Source organism: Octopus sinensis, linkage group LG9 (assembly GCF_006345805.1).
Source record: "Octopus sinensis linkage group LG9, ASM634580v1, whole genome shotgun sequence".
NCBI classification, from domain to species: Eukaryota; Metazoa; Mollusca; class Cephalopoda; order Octopoda; family Octopodidae; genus Octopus; species Octopus sinensis.
In genome coordinates, this window is record NC_043005.1 from 21,915,961 (window position 1) to 21,939,152 (window position 23,192).

The window sequence follows — 23,192 nt, forward strand, 5'->3', positions numbered from 1 at the left end:
ATTTGTAGCCTTCCTTTTCAATTTGTTTAATCAGTTCTCTATTAGATAATTCTGTCCCTGCTTAGGATTGTACTTTGCCTCTTTTTCAGGTATATTATACCACACTTTTTGAATCCAAATTCCATTCTAACATCAACACTAAAAAAGTGGACCATGTTCACCAGAGAACTCACTTGTGCTTCATCCTTGTCATACAGCTTCAAAACATCCATGAAGAGAATGTATTTGATTATTGCCAAGGTCGACTTTGTCTTTCATCTTTTCAGGGTAATGGAACCGACTATCCCCTTCACTAAAATTTCAGGTCATGTGCCTATAGTAGAAAGGATTATTATTATTATTACTACTACTACTACCACCACCACTACTACTACTACTACTAACCAGGCGAGCTGGCAGAATCATTAGTATGTTGGGTGAAATGCTTAGTGGTATTTCACCCATCGCCATGTTCTAAGTTCAAATTCCATCAAGGTCAACTTTGCCTTTCATCCTTTAGGGGTTCATAAATTAAATATCAGTGAAAGACTTGGGTCGATGTGATCAACTTATCCTCCCACCAATTTCAGGCCTTGTGCCTCTAGTAGAAAGGGCTATCATAAATATTACTACTACTACTATTGTTGCTGCTACTACTGCTACTACTACTACTATTACTAATTTATAGATATATTTAAAATAGATAATTATGCACGAGTACCAGCAATCAAAGTTTTGAATAAGATATGGGAAAGTCTCTCCTGCATTGCTTTTATAAGTGTAGAATACATAAAAATAAGAACAGTTCCCGTCCACAATATTATTTTCCACTGTAAAACACTGTGAGTATTGAGATATGTTTTGATATAAGTCTCAAGCTGTTCTACAGCTCACATGGATTCTGATTAGAGTGACATTTTGTAAATCAATTATTTCTTTATTATAAATTATCCATTTACAAACTTTTGCACAGATACTTTACAATATCTAATATATGAATGTGATGTGATGTGTGTGTGTGTATGTGTGTGTGTTGGGTAGTTGGAGGAGTGTAAAATGTATTTCTTGTTCTCTCTTTCTTTTTCCAGCTGACAAACCTGTTATGATTAAAAAAGTTAGCATGCCAAGCAAGACTATTTTAGGACAGCTTAAGAATAAGACGTTAAAGGAGTGTGAAAAGACTTGTCAACACTATATAGGATGTAACTCATACCAGTACAATGCTGAAGCTAAGTTGTGTGATCTGAGTAATGTGACTCAGTTGAGTGATGATGTACTAAAACCCAATGATGGAGATTGGGATATATTTTTGGTTAACCCAGGTGAGTAGAGTGTTTCCATTTTATTTATTGTATACCTGTGTATTTACATATAATTCTCTCTTTCTCTCTACCTCTTCAACAAACTTTTTAACCATGTAATTTCCCTCTTCATGTCTTTAACATTTCTCTTTTTCTTTTCACCTCTTACTTCCACTAATTCCATGAGTGACAGCATAATGCATCAGCTGGCTATCTACTCTCACATTCCCTTTTCTCTCTCTGGCTCCACTTCCTCCTCCACTCTAACAAACGGTTATGTTATTCCTCTACAAACAGGTATATGTGTAGGGATGTGTTTGCTTTTTTTGTTTACTGCCTTTACTTAGAGCAGTAATTGTGTCACTGTCATAGATGAGGTGTTCTTCATTTCCAATCTTCCAGTAATCCTATCTGGGTAATGTGAAACAGATGAGGGTTAGCAATATGTTTGGCATCTGGTTATACAAAATCTGTGTGATCCATGTGAGCATGGAAAAACAGATGTTTCGTGTGTGTGTGTGTGTGTGTGTGTGTGTGTGTGTGTGTGTGTGTGAGGGGGTGCTGAGAAGTTCCATGCTTTGAGTAAAAGTAAATACAGGGGGTTCAGTTAATTACGATTTCATTTAATATATTCCCCTCTCAGAATCACACACTTATTGCAGTAGTCCTTCAGATTTTCTAAACCCTGTAAAAGATTAAAACCAGGAACTTTTCAGCATCCCCTGTGTGTGTGTGTGTGTGTGTGTGTGTGTGTGTGTGTGTGTGTGTGTGTGTGTGTATACATGCAAATCTCTTCAGGCTGATGGTCCTGTTTGATCTGTAGGAAAGGCATTGCTAGAAACTCTGTAAGATGTCCCCAGTGCAAGCTATGAACGCATAAGAGGTGCAGCAATATCAGAGGAAGCTTAACTGCAAAAATAGTTTTTGCCTGTGGAAGGAAGAAAGGAAGGAAGGATGGATGTGTGTGTGTGTGTCTGTGCAGGTGTCTTCAGTTTGTTTTAGTCAATATTTTTTTTCTAAATTCGTCCTGATTTCCTTGTTCTCAGTCACTCCTGGTATACATGTACCACTGATATCAATTTCTCTTAACTTTCAGTTAATTCAAAAGTTGACTGTGGACCACCGAAAGATATTAATGGTGCCAAGAAGACCTACAACACCACCACTTTTAAATCTGAAGTAACCTACACTTGTCCAGAAGGAGAAAAATTTAAATCAGTATGTAAAGAGGATCATAAATGGTCCCCTGTACCGTCCACTTGTAAAGGTAAATTAATGTAAACAGGTTCTCTCTTGATGTCTCTGTTTCAGTAATTTTGTTTAATTTTTTTCTGAAATATCTTTGTAAGAGAAAGAAAGGCTGATTCGTTGATAATTTTCATGGTGTTGTTGGCTGATGTGAGGCAGAGCGTAAGCAATCCTCAGATCAGTGACATCTCCAAATGCTTGTAACAGAATAGACTTCATTAAACTCATCCAAGTTACAGGTTATGGTATTAAATTCAATAATAGATTAAGTCTGCTGGCCAAGTGTAGCAAGCATAGCAGCATGTCCGCCCCAGCAGCATTCCATATAGTTTCCATCCACCAAATTTTTCATTCAAAAGGCTTAGTTGTGAAGCAGATACAGCCAGAAGTCCTCACAATACCATATTGTTGTCAAGTTATGGCTCAGCTCATCTTTGTCTTCTCCAATTAATATTTAAGCACTGTGGGCCATATCCACTTTCACATCAATTTCATAATTTCCCTTGAGGAGAGCATCTTTCTCTCCAGCCTCACGAAGGAAACTTTAAAAATACAGATTAGGGATTAACCAAAGACAAAGTCCCCATTGTCAGACCTTTCAACCTCATCCACCACACAACCTTTTTTATAATGGCAACAAAACAGAGAAAACTGGTTTGTGTGTTGGACTGAAAGAACATGTGGAGCAATCATCTTGATGTGCTTGGCTGACAGCCAGATTTGAACCACATGCAATAGCTGCTGTTTGATTTAAATCTACAAGTCAACAACACCTGGACATTCAACATGTGCATGTAAAATTAGTTTGTTGTATTGTGCACATCTCAGACAGGACTTTCTGATGGCATCTCTGTGATTGTAGATTATATCTTAGACTAGTATATTACTTTGGTAGAATTTGCCAAGAATTTCAGGAAGTCATCCATATCATTCTCTGAACTAAAAGATCTAGCTTGTCAGAAGATATAAGGGATACCTCCTTTTAATTAGTTATGTATTGATTATTAAGGTAAATGACTAAACGTAATTAGAGAAAGCAATGATATCCATGTCTTTCTTAGGGCTAGTAGCTGTCTATGTAAAGTGAACTGACTTGGACTGAGAATCAAACCCAGATTACTCACTCAATCCATATATATGTACTAAGACAACAAAGGTCATTTCCTGCATATGAAACACATAGAAAAGTGGCTACTTATTGAATCAAGGTATTATGGTTAAAGTTTCACCCTCAAAGTCTTGTAAAATTATTGTTAATGACTTATTCTGGTCATGAAATTCTGAAGGGGAATCCTCATAAAGATAAACACTTTTCTTTTGTATTTCATTAAAAGAATAATTTTGATTAATTGATATTTTGTAGCTTCTTACATTAAGTTGTGGCTGTCCACATTTACTGCATATATATTTATTCACTAGACAATGTGAAAGTGAAATTATTTTAGTTTTTCCAGGCAAAAGATTGCGAAAAGTGATGGGTTCTAAGCCTTGTTATGACCAGCTACATTTAGTTATGTCCTTTTACAGTCTGGGTTCAAATCACACCTGGGTGTACTTTCGGTTCATAAAGCAAATATTAGTCAAGTACTGAGATAGACTTCTTCTTATATATTCTCACTGTAGAATGTGTGACCTTGGCCTCTCACACCAATCCTAAAATATCCTTCTAAAGATTACTAACCACCAATCTCATAGCTACAAGATAATGCAAAATTAATTCAAAACTTGAATAAATAAGCCTTACATTAGACAGAATAATGTGAATTATAAAGGGCTATGTTAGGAACCATTATTATTAATATTGTTAACATCAGCAGTAGTCATAATCATTCTTCTGTTAAGGAGGTATTCATAGAATCATTTGAGCATCAGACAAAGTGTGTTGTGGTTTTAGTTCTGGCTCTTTCACTTCTGAGTTTGTATCCTGCTGATCTTAACTTTGCCCTTCCAAGGCCAATAAAATACGATAATACTCAGGTATATAGGCCAATTTAATTGACCACCTCCTACCTCAAAGATTTGATCTTCTTCCAATGTGAGAAATTTCTATTGTTGTTCTTTTGCTTTGTTTCCAATTGTCTCACTCTTGCTTTAATTCCAGCTGCTCAGATCCATTTTGTGAAAGTAAAATATGCAGTTCTGGATGTATCTGGGAAACCATTATTGCACAAGAAAAATATAACAACAGATGCTTGTGCTAAAGAGTGTTTGTCTGACAAAACTTGTTTGTCATTTGAAATGAATAAAGAAAATGGAGATTGTTACTTATCAAAGCAAACTGCAACTAAATCCAAGAAAATGAAATCAGACAAAAGCAGAGATTACTACCAACGAATAAAATGTAATTATTCTTAGTATTTGTTTGTTGGATCCTCTTTTTCTGAAATTTATGATTCCATTTGTACTTCAAGATATATATATATAAACATACATACATACACACACACACACACACACACACACACACACACACACAACTGATTCTGTGAAGACATTGACAGGGTTACCTAAAAGATGGTAAGAGTAATTAGGGCAGAGCTGGAAACTGAGATAAGATGGTAGTAACAAGATATCCAAGCATGTCCAAAATGTGAATAGAAGAGAGAGTGGGGATAGATTAAGAGGAATTGATGGTGTAGAGGTTGCAAGTGTTTGGGAGCAGAGTGAGAGAGGTTAGACAGCTTGTGGAGGATTATGGTGAATAATGATCAAGGGTGGAGTGATGACTGATGATAAATATGATTTTGAAGGAAGGAACAGGAGGTGATGGCTAGTAGTATAGAAAGGGTGAAGAACATCAGAATGTTAATTATAAAATAATAGAAATGGGGAAGAAAACAGAGAGGGAGATTAAGGGTAGGTTTTAAGGTGTGTGTGGAGAGTGAGAGATCTTGAGTGATAGGTGGTCATGGGTAGTTAAGGGTGAGTCAACTGAAAATGGTTCAGGTGAGAGGGAAAGACAGAAAGGAAAATATGTGTGGGAAAAGACAACGTTAAGAATGAAGGATGAATGCAAAAGGATGTGGTAATAGGGAGTGAGAGAGGTAATTGATAATGCAAACAATGATGATGAAATAAGTAGTTCTAATCTCATTTAACTACAATAGCAAAATAATGCAGATGTGAGGAGCGCAATGAAGGGAAATAAGGGGTGTGGAAAGCTTAACTGTAACAAGTTTGGTGAAGGACCCAGTTGTGAGCACATACATTATGCTTCCAGAACATTAGCTTCACCATGTTGAGCAGGTCTTGCAACCTTGTAGCAATGCGATTCATATACAATCCTAATACAATCTGCTTTTTACTCTAAGAGAGAAGCCTTTTGTAAACTCTGAACTTTCTCCAACCTCTTCTTACTTTGGCTATTATTCTTTCAGTACACCCCACTCCCTTCTAATTATATCACCTAGGAACAGAAGCTATTTACTGCCTCCAGAGAGTTTCTCGGCATTTGAGAAAATCACTTTCCTGTGCACTCTTACTGTTTATTGTTCTTGCACATCTTTCACAGACAAAGCTTACTTTCTGTTCACCAGCCTGTGATTCTACAGCACCTCTTGTGTATTCATAATTCACTTTAATTATATGATATAGAAGTTCTAACTGCTCCTTTCCTACATATTAGGTAATGTCATTTCCCTTATGGAAGTAGAGTTATGTCTCTTTCCTACTTATTTAAGCTTAAGTTTTTACTAATTGATTTCAGGTTTTTCTTCCACACCCTGTGTTTCATTTCTAATTCCACAATAGATTAGCTATAATAACAAGGTTATTAGCATAGAATAGTTTCCATGGGTATTCATTCTTAAACTTCTCTGTTATGACCTGGAGGACTATGATAAAAAGAAAATTACTCAGAACAAAGCCCGGGTGAACCACTACTGGCACCAGAAATTTGCTACTGCAGTCATTGCTAACTCTCACATTACTGACAATACCTTTATACATGGCTTGTAAGGCTTTCAGAAGCCATTCATCAACCTTAGCTTCCTCAGCAACTATGAGATCAGAGAGCAAGGGAACTTCTAAACGTTTTCTCCAGATCAAATACTAAGTAAAGTGGCCTACTCTTAGCTAACTACTTCTGCAGTTGCTATTTTAGAAAAAGAACATCATAAGCAATTCTTCCTGGCACAAAATTAAACTGTATTTCATTTAAGCTAATATCTAGGTAAATTAATGTGCACACACACACATACACACATGCACATTTAAGAAAATTTGATGCTATAAGATGCAGTGAATGCATAGTTGAATGCCTGAGTAACACTTTATAGCTTTATCAAAGCCTTGAATATGAAGTACAGTTTATTTGAGAAAAGAATTACATTTATACATATATATATATATATAATAATAATATTAGGGAGTAAATCCAAACTTACAGGGAAAAATTAGATTTAGGATTAAATCTAATTTTATAGTATAAATATCGCTAAGCTAAGTATATATTTATATTTATATTTAAGATTTGTAAATTTTAAATTTTAGTATTTTATAAGTCTTATGGTATAACATTATTGTTTTTTTATGTAAATATCGTTGTTTATGTAATGATCTAATTTCGTAATTTTCTATTTAATTATTAGATATTAACTTTAAGTTTATTCGTAAGAATTTACTTAGCGATAGATATATTGTTTGATAGTAAGTATACGAGTTGTTTAAAGTTAGGTTTCATGTATATACATGTATTAATAGCATTAATTGTAGTTTTAAATTTCTTATAATTATTATTATAACTTATATATTGTCTTCTTAAATTGATAATGGGTAGTTATATTATTCCCATTGATAAATATATTTATAGTATTTAATTGATACTATATAACTACGAATTGATTATTTCTTTAAGTATAAATATAAGATTTTTGAAAGTTATTATTTAGCCAACGAGATATAAAGATAGTTAATTTGCTTTAGCATTTGTTTCAGATTGATTGTTTGTATTTTTGCAATTAGCTATTTCATCTTTAATATTTTAATATTTTTATTAATATATGTATAATTAATTTATTAGGTCTTTATTATATTTATTTATAGAGATATTTTTAGATCTTAATTCTAATATTTATATACATTTGTATATTTTCATTGATAATTTATATATTATTTAAATATTATATTTTTAATAATATGAATAGTCCTTTTTTTGTAAAATATTTATGTAATTACATATTGACTATAACTGATATTAGATTATTTGTGGGTTTCTTACCTTAAAAATTAATACTTAAAAATTAAAATTAATATTTAACATTATAATCGATGTTTTGACATAATCATAATCGTTAAGTTTATAGTTTGATGATAGAGTTTTTTATAAGAAAAATTATTATTTTATTTATTTCTTAAAAAATATTGTTTAAATATTTCTGATTATTTATTAAAATATTACAATTAACCTGAAGATTGACTATAACCATAATTCGAATTATTAATTGAATTAAAATTATTGTGATTCAAATTGGTTACGGGCATGAAACGATCGTAGTGGTTTTACTCTTTATCTTATATTAAACTTTTAATACTTTTTGATAGTTATATAATTAAAAAAAAAATAATAGATCAATAAATAAAATAATAATAAAATATATATATATATTTATTTAAAATTTATAATTTTAAATTATTAATTTAAATAATTTTTTAAATCTTAACTTTAATTTAAATATTTTAATTTGGAATTTTATATGTTATATTTTTTATGTATTTTATTAATTAATTTTATTTCTATGTATTGGCTTATGATTTTCACTGTTTGATTTGCCTAATAGTGGTTTTATCTCTAATAATTTATATATATATATATATATATATATATATATATATATATATATTAAATTAGAGATAAAACCACTATTAGGCAAATCAAACAGTGAAAATCATAAACCAAAACATAGAAATAAAATTAATTAATACAAAATATGTAAATATAAAATTCAAAATTTTACATATTTAAATTAATAATTTAAACTTATAAATTTCAAATAAATTATATATATATATATATATATATATATATATATATCATCATCATCATCATCATCATCATCATCATCATCATTTAGCGTCCGTTCTCCATGCTAGCATGGGTTGGACGGTTCAACTGGGGTCTGTGAAGCTGGAAGGCTTCATCAGGCCCAGTCAGATCTGGCAGTGTTTCTACGGCTGGATGCCCTTCCTAACGCCAACCACTCCGTGAGTGTAGTGGGTGCTTTTTACGTGCCATATATATATATATATATATATATATATATATATATATATATATATATATACGAGGGGCGTTCAATAAGTAATGCCCCTGACCCACTTCCCATAGCAGTAGAGCAATGAAACTTGGCACAGGTATTAGTCTTTTTCTACATAGGAACAACCCAGAGGTACGCATTTCTCCCATCGTTTGATGCAGTTCTGGAGACCGTTTTCGTAGAAGACCCCAGCTTGGTCCTCCAACCACGACGTGACTTCAGAAATCAAGGCTGCATCATCTGGGAAATGCTTTCCTTTCAAAAACAACTTCATGGCTGGGAAGAGGTGAAAATCAGAGGGTGCAAGGTCAGGAGAGTAGGGGGATGGGGGAAGAGTTCATAGCCTGTGCTTCTGATCTGGTGACACGCGAGTTGTGGACTGGAGCGTCGTCCTGCAGGAGGAGGATGCCTTTGCTGATCTTGCCCCACCTCTTGGTTTCGATAGCTTCTCTTAATTTCCTCAAAAGTGAAACATGATAGGCTCCTGTAATTGTGGTACCCTTTGCCAGGAAATCTGTCATCACTACTCCGTCCTGGTCCCAGAAGACTGTGAGCATGACCTTCTCAGCAGAGGGCTGCACCCTTGCCTTCTTTGGAGGAGGTGAGTCATGGTGCTTCCACTGCATTGACTGGGCTTTGGTCTCTGGATCATAGTGATGGACCCAGGTCTCATCCTGTGTAATCAGTCTTTTGAAAAATTTTGACTCATCTTCTTGGCACATCCCCAAATTCTTGCTTCTGGAATTCTTGCGTTCTTGCTTCTGGAAAAGTGTAAGCAACCTGGAAATCCATCTGGCAGACACCTTTTGCATATGCAAATGGTCAGGAATGATAGTTTCCACAGACCCGGTACTAATCTTGACCTCATGGGCTATTTGGCGAATAGTTATGCGTCGATTTTCCAAAATGGCAGCCTCAACTTGACGGACAGATGCCTCATCAATGGCAGAAGGGGTGCGACCAGATCTGGGAGCTGTTTCCACAGAGTTCCGACCATGTTTGAATTCACGATGCCAGCGTTTTACAAGGTCATATGATGGGGCATCATCACCATAAGTTACTTTCATTTCATTAAAAGTCTCCTGTGGTGTGCGTCATTTCAAATACAAAAACCGGATTACTGCTCGACACTCAACATGCTCCATTTCCCACTTGACTCATTTCAAACACCTGTAAATCAGAAACCACAATTAGTTCGGAGCTGTAATTTGCCACTTAATCTATAGAGATATCAATAATTGCACATGCAAGATCAAACAAAGGCAAGTGGGTCAGAGGCATTACTTATTGAACACCCCTCGTATATATATATATATAATATATATATTTTTTTTTTTTTATAATATATATAATATATATATATATATAACAATCAAAAAGTATTAAAAGTTGAATATAAGATAAAGAGTAAAACCACTACGATCGTTTCATGCCCATAATCAATTCGAATAACAATAATTTAAATACAATTGATAATTCGAATTATGGTTATAGTCAATCTTCAGGTTAATTATAATATTTAAATAAATAATCAGAAATATTTAAACAGTATTTTTTAAGAAATATATAAAATAATAATTTTTCTTATAAAAACTCTATTATCAAACTATAAACTTAACGATTATGATTAAGTCAAACAATCGATAATAATGTTAAATATTAATTTTTAAGTATTAATTTTTAAGGTAAGAAACCCACAAATAATCTAATATCAGTTACAGTCAATATGTAATTACATAAATATTTTACAAAAAAAAAATGACTATTCATATTATTAAATATAATTTCAAGTCAAATAATTATATAATATTTGAATAATAAATAAATTATCAATGAAAATATATAAATGTATATAAATATTAGAATTAAGATCTAAAAATATCTCTATCAATAAATATATAATAAAGACCTAATAAATTAATTATATATTATTACTTATAAAAATATTAAAAGATTAAAAGATTAAAGATGAAATAGCTAATTGTAAAAAAACAAACAAACAATCTTAAACAAACGCTATAACAAATTAACGATCTATATATCTCGTTGGCTAACTAATAACTTTCAAAAATCGTATAGTTAAAATAAAATACTTAATGAAATAATCAATCCATATTTATATAGTATCAAATAAATATTACAAATAAATACTATAAATATATTTATCAATGGGAATAATATTACTACCAATTATCGATTTAAAAAGACAATATTTAAGTTATAATAATAATTAAAAAATTTTTTTTTTAAATAATAATAATAATAATAAAATATATATATATATATATATTTGAAATTTATAAGTTTAAATTATTAATTTTAATATTTTTTTTAAATATTAACTTTAATTTAAATATTTTAAATTTTGAATTTTATATTTTATATATTTTTTATTAATTAATTTTATTTCTATGTATTAGTTTATGATTTTCACTGTTTGATTTGCCTAATAGTGGTTTTATCTCTAATTTAATATATATATATATATATTTATACTATAAAATTAGATTTAATCCTAAATCTAATTTTTCCCTGTAAGTTTGGATTTACTCCCTAATATTATTATTATTAATTTATATATATATATAGGAAAAACCATTACCAGAGAGAAAAGAAACTTATACATGCGGATTAAAATCAAGGGCTCCTCCTATAAATAGAATAAGATCAGTTTCAAGATGTGTATAAAGATGGGTATATCCAGTTTTAGTTAAAGAATAATTAGATCTAACAGTAAAAATATATGTAAACACACACTCATACACACACACATACACACACACACACACACACACACACATGAGAATGGGTTGTGATGTTCATAGGTAGACTATGAAGGAGTGATAATAGAGCTGTGAAATCTTGTAGGCATTAATTTCAGCTATTCTTATTAATAACTGCTTTATTTCCCTCCAGCTAAACTGACATCTGACTATTCAAAGAAGACTTCACAAGTAACTAAATGCAACATCTCTTGAAAAGGAGCACAATTTGGCATTGTGATGTTATCAAGTACCTTCAAAGAAAGGATTTTGCTCCCTATGAAATCCATGCTGACATGGCTGCTACATAAGGGGATTGCTCTCCAGGTTTATCAATTGTGCAAAAGTGGGCAGCTGAATTTAGGAGTTGAATGGAGAGGATTGAAGATGACCTTAGGTCTCGATGTCCTGCAACTACTACTACCAAAGAAAACATTTATCATGTTCACCAAATGATGATGGATGACAGGTGACTGACAATGAATAAAATAGTCAATGTTATTAGTATTGTCTGTGAAAGAATATTCTGCACAATGAGCTTGGCATGACAAAGGCTTCTCCTCGGTGGGTGCCACACCTGAAATCTGAGCAAAACTACACCAGGATAATCACATCTCAGGAAAATCTGATATTGTTTGAGGCAGATTAATCTGGTTTCCTAATCGAGAATGAGTGTTTATTTCACTTTGAGTCTGAGACAAAGAGACAATCCATGCAGTAGAAACACCTTCCTTACCTTCTCCAAAGATGGTCATGGTTGTTTCATCTGTAGGAAGGTGATGGTCTCAGTTTTCCAAGATACAAAAGGCATCGTGTTTATTGACTATCTTCAAAAGGGCTACACAATGGCGAATAATATGCCAACTTGCTGAGTCAGTTACAAAAGGCTATCAAGACCAAATACCCAGAGAGGGGTCTTGTTTCATCAGGACAATACTCCAGCTCACAAGTCCTTGGTTTCAGTGGCTGTTTTGCATGACTACAGCTTTGAACTGGTTGATCACCCTTACTATTCTCCTTACTTGGCCCCATCTGACTATCGTCTGCTCCTCAACATGAAAAAAACACTTGATTGAAAACTAGTATTGCAGTGATGATGATGTCATATCTGCTGTTTTTCAACAATGGAACCCAAGCACTACAAGACCAGAAGTTTGTAGACCTCAAAGGGGACTATGTTGATAAATAAGTCTCATTTGATTACATTCTATGAGTATTTTGGTCTACGTATAAATTTTTCAGCTGACCTCACATTTGTTTTAAATAAATTGTACATTTAAAACAATTCATGCATTGGATGCTGTATAATTTTTAATGTGTGTGTGAGAGTATAAAATGTATGTCTTGTTTTCTTTCTTTTTTTCTAGCCAAAGATGATGTTTTGATACTTAAAGGCGCTACCATACCAGGGTATGATACATTTGAGCGGCTGGAAAATGTGAGCTTAAAGCAGTGTGATCATGCTTGTCATCAAAATCCAGGATGTAACTCTTATGAGTATAATAAAAAAGCTATGCTCTGTGATCAAAGTAATGTGACTCACTTGACTCAGGACCTTGTACCCGACACATGGGAATGGAATACTTACATCATTAACCCAGGTCAGTAGAGTGTTTTTATTTTTTTGCTTTGTGTGCTTGCATGTATATGTGTTTGCATGTATTTACATATACATGCAGATGTGTCTATAGTGTGTGTGTATATATATATATATATATATATATATATATATATATATATATATATATATATACATATATTATTATTACAAGCAAAACGCCCCCTGTCCAATGGACGACGCTGAGTTGTCAAACATTTAAACCAAATTTCTCAAAACAACTTGTCCGACTCTCCCATAGGCCTCTCCTTTGAGAAACACTGATTTGACCTAAATTTGAGACACCAGCAAAAGAAGAAATAAAGATAGACTTTTTTTCTATTCCAAGAAAAGCTATTTTACAAATGCCTGTTCCCACTGCTTTATCGATCGCATTCTCACCTGGAATCAATTTTTGTAATTTTTTCAAGACTTATACACGCCCTGATACCGTCGGTAACTACATATCAAATTTGAGCACAATCAGATGGAGGATGCCCGAGATCCTAGAAGACACACACACAGACAGACAGAATGGATTTTATATAATATATATATATATATATATAAAATATGGTGTATATATATATATATATATATATATATATATATATGTGTGTGTGTGTGTGTGTGTGTGTGTGTAAATGGATGAATGAGTTATCCTTTGTTTACCGTTAACTTGGAAAATTCAATAAACAGTTACCAGGGTAGCAAAATTCATGCAAGTAACCCGGATGAAGTGACCTATTCAAAGGTAGAAACTCCGGGTTAATGTGCAGTAATTTTTGTAGTATAAGTAAATAAATGGAGTTGAACGAAGATGTTATTAAAATTCTTTTACTTTCGACATATGTTTCGAAGCCAACATTGGTTTTATTCCAAAGGAATAAACGATGTAAAATGCAATCTTCTCATCAGGAAAGAAAAAGAGCCTATCTCAACAACAAGACATTATAACAATTACGATGACTGCCTAAGACACTCAGTTACGATTGTAATTAACAGACAAATATGCGTGTGTGTAAATAAATTCACACGCACGCATATTTGTCTGTTAATTACAATCATAACTGTTAAAATATTAACATATAGAAATTGTTATAGTATTATAATAAAGTTATCAAGAGTCCTGACGATTGGGGTTGCAGTTAAAACATGTTCCTGTAAAAGACTGATGGTCTAAGGAATGTTAAACGCACCTCATGAAACACGTGTAGAAGAGAAATTTAGAACAGATTAGTAAGTATTTAAATAAAATTCTATGATATGGTGTGATGTATATTAGGATTTGATGAATTGCATGGGGACTTCTATCTCTAAATAACATACATATATATATATATATATATATATATCATCATCATCATCATCATCATTTAGCGTCCGCTTTCCATGCTAGCATGGGTTGGACGGTTCAACTGGGGTCTAGGATGCCAGAAGGCTGCACCAGGCCCAGTCTGATCTGGCAATGTTTCTACGGCTGGATGCCCTTCCTAATGTTTGTATATATATATATGTATGTATGTATGTATGTATGTATGTATATGTGTGTGTGTATGTATGTATGTATGTATGTATGTATATATATATATATATATATATATATATATATATATATATATATATATATATATATATATATATATATGTACAGTTGTCTGAAAATGTCATCATGGTATTATTTACTGATGAGACGTGGTGTTGTAGCTAGGACACTATATAATGAAATCCATTAGAAGGATAACCCCAAGGATAAAGAAATAAGAACCCACAGTGAGATAGAAGCCATAGCCACTCATAATAAAAAGGAGTACTGGTGGAATGTCCCAGTGAAGACCTCAATAAAATATAAGCACAACAGATCTGATATAATGATTTGGGATAGAGAACAGAAACTGTGTGCAGTTGTGAAAATTAGCTGCCCAGCATAAAGCTGAAGATCAATGAAAAGGAGAAAACCTACACTGAACTATTGAGAAATCTGCAGTTACTCTATCCAGATTACAAGTTCAGGTTTATACCTGTAATTAATAGGGTCGCACTCTGCCTAAATACCAATCTTCAGAAATTAGGCTTCTCAAAACCAGGAAGGAGAAAGCTGATTCAAAAACTACAGATCAAATCCATCACTGGAACTGTAAAACTCTGTAAATCTTTCCAGAAGTTTGTCATTTAAATATATATGAATGTGTCTAGATATGCAACTATATGCATGAGAATACATACATAAAACAAAACATAGAAATCTGCACATATACATACATACATGCATACAAAAACACCTTGCTGTTGATGTTGAAATTCCAATGAAGAAGCCTTAGATCTAGGTTAGAAACCGGCTCTTTATTGGCATGAAATCTTGAAATAACACTGAATAATGATATACAAACATGCATACATTCATACACACGCACACACACACACACACACACACACACACACACACACACACACACACACACACACACACACACACACACACACACACACACACACGCACACACACACACACACACACACATACTTACATGTATTATATCTGTGTGCAAATTTCATCAATTTGATTCACTCAGTATCTTTTATTGTAACATTGTCATTATCTCTTTACTCTCATCCTCTTCCTAATATTGATGTCAGTTTATTTCGTCAATTTCAGTTAACTCAAAAATCAACTGTGGACCACCAAAAGACATTGTTGGTGCTAAGAAGGACTACCAATCTACCGACTATAAATCTGAAGTGACCTATACTTGTTCAGACGAAGAGTCATTTAAATCCACATGTGAAAAGAACGGCAAATGGACTCCAGTATCACCTACTTGTAATGGTAACGTAAATCGCTTCTATCTTGTCTTTTTTCTAAGTAATTTTGTTTTATTTTTGTGCTAAATGTCTTTGTCAGAGGAGGACTGGTGAACTCTATCCCAGTTTCCACACTCATTATGACTGGTGGAAGTTATCCTTAAAGAGGAATCTATCCTCAAGCCAGAGACATCCCCAAACGCTTGTAACGGTACGCATTCCATTAATTCTGCCCGAGAGCAAGGTAATGCCATTTAATCAAGTGATGCATTAAGTATGCTGATCAAGAACTGGAAATTTGAATGCTTGTTTCCTGTTGGCTTCCACATTGACATTTCTCTCCAGTACTTTTGTCATCATCCAAAATTCTCTACAGTATAATGCTCTGAATCCTTCTTTACTAAAACTCAGTAATCCTCTGAAACAGATTTCTGATATGATATGTACATACATATATATATATATATATATATATATATATATATATATATATATATACATACCAGATTGAGTCAACAGTGTTTCCATATTTCAAGCTTTAACAGTTTTAGCAAATTACATACAAAAACCATTTATCTATCAAAGTATATCCCATCATATTCTATTGTCTGTTATCATCATCATGCGAGAAGCTCAATTTCACGCTTATACCATTTGACTGATTTAGAGACAGAAAACTCCCTGCATCTGTTTTTAACCTTATCTACATTATTGACCCTCTAGCCATGCAGAAAATGAGCCATGGTTCAACAAAGATGATAATCTGATGATGCAAGGTCTGGACTGTAGGCAGAGTGAGGTAGCACTTCCAGCACCTCAAATTTCTCAAGTTTGCATTTAGTCACTTTGGGAGTTTATGCTGGGGCATCGTCATGCTGTAGGAGTGCACATCTTCAATTGATCAATGCTAGATAGCAGGCTTTCAAAGCATCATAGACTCACTGCAGTTGTTGAGCATAAAGGTTAGCATTCACAGCATGACCATCTAGGACAAGTTCAAAGTACAACACCCTCTCAAAATTCTACCAAACACACATAACCTTCTGTTCAAACTGCCTTTGTTTGACAACAGATTCTGAGGCTTTGCTGGAATAAAGCCACTGATTTTCTTAATAGGATTTTGAAATTACATCTGTCTCTCATATCCAGTTACAATTCAATGCCAAAAACAGGCATCATGAGGATTTGTCCACAGTTGTTCACAAAAGTTCACATATCATTGAGCTTAGTCAATGGTCTGTTCATGAACTTCTCCACAGCATGTTTACACAGCTGATCGTGGTGTTGATTAATGGTGCTTTGTGAAGGGCCAAGTTCTGCTGACAATGTATGCGTGCCTGGATCTGGCTATTGTTCAACCATTTTGAGCAAAGCAACGTCTTCCACAACAGAAAGTTTCCCTGGCCTTGGTTTGTCTTCGAGTCTGGTGTGACATTCCTTGAAATGTATGAACTTCCACATCACTTATTTCTTTTGCCACCACTCTTTCACTTAATCTTTTTTTCTACAGGTTGCATAAAATGGCTCTAATTGCAATTTTTTCACCACTCATTATTAAAGTTGTAATTTAATGAATAAACAGTTAATGATTATATGTTATATATGAAAATACAGACTAAAGAATTTACAAGTTGTGTCAAATTCATGATGTAACATGGGGATACAAGTTGCCAAATATCAGCAGTAAAAATCAAAAACAACATTTGACTCAATCTGTTATGTGTGTGTGTGTGTGTGTGTGTGTGTGTGTGTGTGTGTGTGTGTGTGTGTGTGTGTGTGTATAGGTATAGACAGGCATATTATTACTAGAGCAAAGTATGACTGAACTTGGGATCTTGCAGAGAGAATGTAAATCCTTAATTCATATGCTACATAATATCTGGGACAATAAAAATCTGCACGACCATCGTAAGATTTAAAGGATAATGTTTAATAGAAGATGCTTTCCTTTACAACCTCAAATTAAAAAGAGAAAGCAAAGAAAATACACACACACACACACACACACATTTACACAGGGTATTCCCCCAAAATGTAAGCACACATTCGCATATTGAAGGATTATTAAGTCAATGTTTATTAAAAACGATTTCTTTTTCAAAATTTAATAGGAATAAATTTTTGGTGTACAGTTAGTTTCAAATTGAAGGCTATTTTGCCCAGGCACTATTGATAATGTGAAGTAATGGAATTGGAAACATCAAGAATCATTTCATTTGGTATATGTGTGCATTTTTACACAATGGCTGCCTTTGGTTCATCAACTTTTGCTGATTTTTGTACCACATAAAAAAAATATCCACATAAAAAAAGTATCCACATAAAAAAAAACTGAATGGTACGAGATTTGGAGACTGTAGAGTTTATTTTACTGAATCTCCTCTTCATCCACTCCTCCAGTTCAGCACCATCTCATCAAGATTGGTCATTTGTATGATAGTCTGGTGGTGTTCTGTCTTCCTGGAAATAATACTCCACATCTTCAAAATCTTCTTGAATGCTTTGCATGACAGATAGTCATTGCAGAATCAAATTGATATAATCACTTGCAGTACCATCAAAAGGAATGGTCTGGTAATTCAATTTGAATATAAGCTGTGCCATACTTTTAACTCCTGATAAATTTACATGATGTTTCTCAGTAATATGTGGATTCTAAGGACCCCAGAAGGTTGACTGTGACAGCTGAGCCATTTAATTTAGATACAGCCTCATCACACTAAAGAGTCTTTCTTAGAATGTATGTATTTTCTATATATCTTGCCGAGTACACATGAAAAACTCTGGGACTATAAAAATCTGCAAGAACTTCTAAAGATTTAGTGGATAATGAACAAAACAAAATGCTTTCCCTTACAATCTAACTAGCAAGCAGGTAGCCAATCAAAGTGTATTCTAAATTAAAAAGAGAAAAAGAACACACACACATGCATGCACACGTATACATACATTTTTATATGTTTATTTGCATCTATGTATGTATTTGTCTTTGTGTGCAGATGTCTTCCAATTATTTCACTCAATATTTTTCATTGTAACATTGTCATTATCTCCTTATTCTCACCCTCCTCCTAACATACTCTCACCATTGACACCAGTTTCTCCTTTCAATTTCAGTTTACTCCGAAATTAACTGTGGACCACCAAAAGATATTGTTGGTGCTAAGAAGTCCTACAAAACCACCACCTATAAATCTGAAGTGATCTACACTTGTCCAAAAGAAGACAAAATAAAATCATTATGTAAAAAAGATAGTAAATGGACTCCAGTAAATTCTACATGTAAAGGTAATGTAAACAGCTTTCCTTTTGTTGTCACTGTCAGCATAATTTTATTTTATTTTTGTGCTAAATATCTTTGCCAGAGGAAGTCAGCTGACTCTCTGACAATTTACACAATGTTTGTGGCTAGTGGGAGAGACAAAGGAAGTTGTCCTCAGACCAGATACTTGCAACAGAGTGAACATCACTAATTTTGGGGTGAGTGCACTAAGCAGTAATAAGTAAAAATACAATGTTCTCACAGTCTGGATAGGTGGCACTGCAAGCTGATTTTGGTGTATTTACACCATATGTTTACAGTGAGAAATTTTCTCCATGACAAAATACAGTGAATGGCTTGTTTACATGTCCAAATGTGCTTTTAGCATATTCAAACTGGTATTAACATTGCATCATTAATTCTATCCAAGTACAAAGTATTAAACTGGGTGACAGATTAAGTTTTCCATCGAAAAAGTGGAAATGTGATAGTCTATTCCCTCCAGCAGGCATCCATAGTTTCCATTTACCAGATTTCATCCTTAGTCAAGAAGCAAATTTTTGACAAAGATCCCACTCAGGACCACAGTATTGTGAAGCAACTTTTTTAGCCTCACAGTCACACCAAGGATATCTATGTAGATCTTCTAATTTCCAACTTGACCTTTTTCATTTGTACCATATAGCATCATCCAAAACTCTATGCAATATAATGCCCCCAAGCCCTTCCTCACTAAAATTCAGCAATCCTTTGAAATAGCCTTTCAGTGCTCTACCAATTCTCCTAATCCACCACCCTTAATTATAATAAAGGCAATTAATATTGATGATGGGTGTTTTTAATCTATTCACGAGGCCAAGAATTTTTGAGGGCAAGAGTTTAGTCTTTACCATCAACTTCAGTACTTGAATGGTACTGTATCATATCAATCCCTGAATGGATAAAAAGGCAAAGTTGATCTTTACTGGATTTGAACTCAAAACATATTGAACCTCAATGCATAATGCAAGGATTTCTGCCAATATTTATAATGACTCTTTGTGTGAACAATTCTTGATTATAGAAATAATAATAACGATTATTAACGAATAAGAGTAGATGACATACATTTAAAAAGGGATGATGGTGATGATGATGGTGATGACAATGACAACAATGATAGCATCAATGATGTCATCAACAAATACGGTGACAACAACACTGACAAATTCACCAACAATGATTATAAAGATGTAATCCTGCTGATATAGAGGTACTTCTCTCTAGGGCTTATCAAGAAATCCCATGATCCAAAATCATGGTGTACACTGAGTAGATTTGTTGTCACCAATTGTCATTCTCTGATCTACAACCTTATATAGATTTGTCCCAATAACTCTTGTAAATTTTGCCACTTACACACACTTTTCATTTACCCTCACTTTCATTTACAAATGAAACTTTACAAGACAATGATTTATTAACCTAAAGTAAAAGTCACAGATTTTTTTGGACATTTCAAACTTATCCAACTCGAACTTACTTTTTTACAGCTTCATGAATATAACATCATAAATTCTAGATCCATGGTAGAATGCACACAATATATTTTGTAATGTGTTTAGTAAATGAGTACTGAGATCACAGTGTTGAGAAGAACTTTATTCTTTTCTTGTCCACAATATGATGACAACCTATGAAATGTTGGTGTCATAATTAAATACACCTTATACACTCTGTAAAGTAGTTGGTGTTCAGAAGGGGACCCAGCCAAGAAAGCATGCCGAAATAAAACATACAAGCAACATATAATCTGCCTTTCACTCATTGTGAGAGGCCTTTTGTGGTCAACAGAAGTAATAGCTTTCTGACTTTAGTCCATCGAAAAAAACATATCTCAAACACATACCCTTTAAAACACTCCTCCTCCCTTCCTGCTAATTAAGTCACAAAGGTAACAGAAACCATTTACAAACTCTAGGGAGCTTCCTGGCATTTGAGAAAGTCCAGTTCCTGTGTGCCCAGTGCACTTCTATGTAATTTCAAACTCATTCCCTACACAATCTCGTTGCTTTAGTTACTAGACAGAGGTAAACTGCCTTCTCTGCCCAGATAAAGAAGGGTGTGAGGCAATCATTCCATGAATAACAGCAGCTGTTTGGCATAATTTCATAATACAACAATGCTTGGATACTGCATGGATGTATTCAAAATGATTTTGTTTTACTGCATGCATCTCAAAAAGGCCTGTCCTAGCACTTTGTTGACTGTAGATTTTATTTTTAACCAGAAGAGCCCTTTGTTAGCACTGCCAAAGCAAGAACTTCAGAAAGTTTCCATATGTTGTTCTCCGAATAAAAGTCCTTCAAAACAAACTTAGCCGTTCATTGTCATTGATGACCAAAGGAACCATAAGAATGTCATTGCTTTATCATGACATTAATTTTCAATAGATTAATAGAGTAGAAATCCACCAATCCCATTGCCTAGATCATCTTTCATCCTGCATGCTGTATCTTTGGAAATCCTTTGGATTACATTAGATAATGTGAAATACCCTTTTTAAAGATGGTTGGATATGGTTGAGAGTAGTTTTGTTAATATTTCTAACATATTGGGTGTCCAAATTGGGGCTCCACACTAAATATTGGACTTAATATTGCAAGCTCATAGATTTGACTCAGCTTATCCTCTGATATAATTTGTTGGCTGGTTCACCACCACCACCTGGCCATTCAGCTAGTTGTGGTTATTGTGGTGGACAATTCATGATTACTGTTTATATATTTATTACAATATCAAATATTCAGATTGACTCACAGATGCTCAGGCTAGACATGAATGACATGAATCATACAAGAGTAGAAAAGAGGGTGGCCTAGGAATTTCATGATATTGCTGTTTCTTCTGTGACTAGATTTTAAAAGCCATGAATACCACCTCATTGTAAACAATTATTTATCCATTATTTAGGGACATAGCAAAACATAAAGAAAGCATTGAGATTGTGTGACATTCAGGTCTTTCGCAAGGGCACTAAATGTCTATTTAAAATGAACTGATTTCGATAGGGATCAAACCAAAGATCATTGATCACGACATTTAATCCTATTTTACTAAAATAGGACAAAATTCTCAGGGTCACTTTCTGCATGGAAAGCAGATAGTAAAAGTCGTTAGTTATTGTTATTAAATCAATGTTTTATAGTTAACTAGCAGAGATACCTGGCATTGTGCAGGATTAAAATGGCATACTTTGGATATATATCACAGGTGATAGACTAAAGTGCAGCATTGACAACAAAACATTTTTGGAGGTAAATAAATTTGGCTAATTCAACAAAGAGTGACACAATCATTTGTCCTGTTTGAGTATTCCAGGCCAAGCCCTAACCCGTATATGAAAATTGGGGGTGGGGTGTATGTGATGTTTGAATGCACTGCAAAGCTGTGAGTAGTTATACTCTCCTTTGCGGCATTTGGCGCTGCATCTAACATGACCCATCATCTGAAGTTTTGACACCTCCTTTGGGTTTGTTGTCCTACATGACTCATAAAGTATATTTAGAGGAACTATGGTTGTTCATTTTTGGGTAACAGGGAAGCAATGAGGTGATAGACTTTCCCTTGAAATTTGAACATCAGTGTAAATTCATTTTCAACTATTTCCTTAGATGCACCAAACAATGTCATTTGAAATGTAGAGTTGTATTGTCCGATAGCATTCAGAAAATCCTTTGACTGGATGGAAGTGCCTTCCAGAAGATCTATAAGAGGTTGAGTAGGAGCTGGTAGTGCTGGCAATTTTTCCTTTCTGCCTCAGCAGCACATGCCATTAGTTTCATTTGGAAATTTTAAAGCTTTGCAGAAATGACAATTTGAGTTTAGCACATCAATTTGGACAAAATTATCATTTTTATAAGAATGGGGTGGATCATATCTGAAAGCAGCTCCAAGATTGTGAAGAACAAATTTGTAGTTAGTGTGTTTCTATAAGTTGTTCTATTG

The 23,192-nt window shown here is 33.6% G+C and overlaps 1 protein-coding gene across 1 annotated transcript in view; it reads left to right on the forward strand.

The window, feature by feature from the left end:
- The window catches only part of LOC115215518, a 530,737-nt gene that overhangs the window by 396,562 nt on the left and 110,983 nt on the right, over window positions 1-23,192 (forward strand). Inside the window, exons 15-17 of the mRNA XM_029784691.2 lie at window positions 1,068-1,301; window positions 2,377-2,547; window positions 4,630-4,869. Coding sequence (XP_029640551.2) covers window positions 1,068-1,301; window positions 2,377-2,547; window positions 4,630-4,869 — 645 coding nt within the window. The remainder of the gene's footprint in view (window positions 1-1,067; window positions 1,302-2,376; window positions 2,548-4,629; window positions 4,870-23,192) is intronic.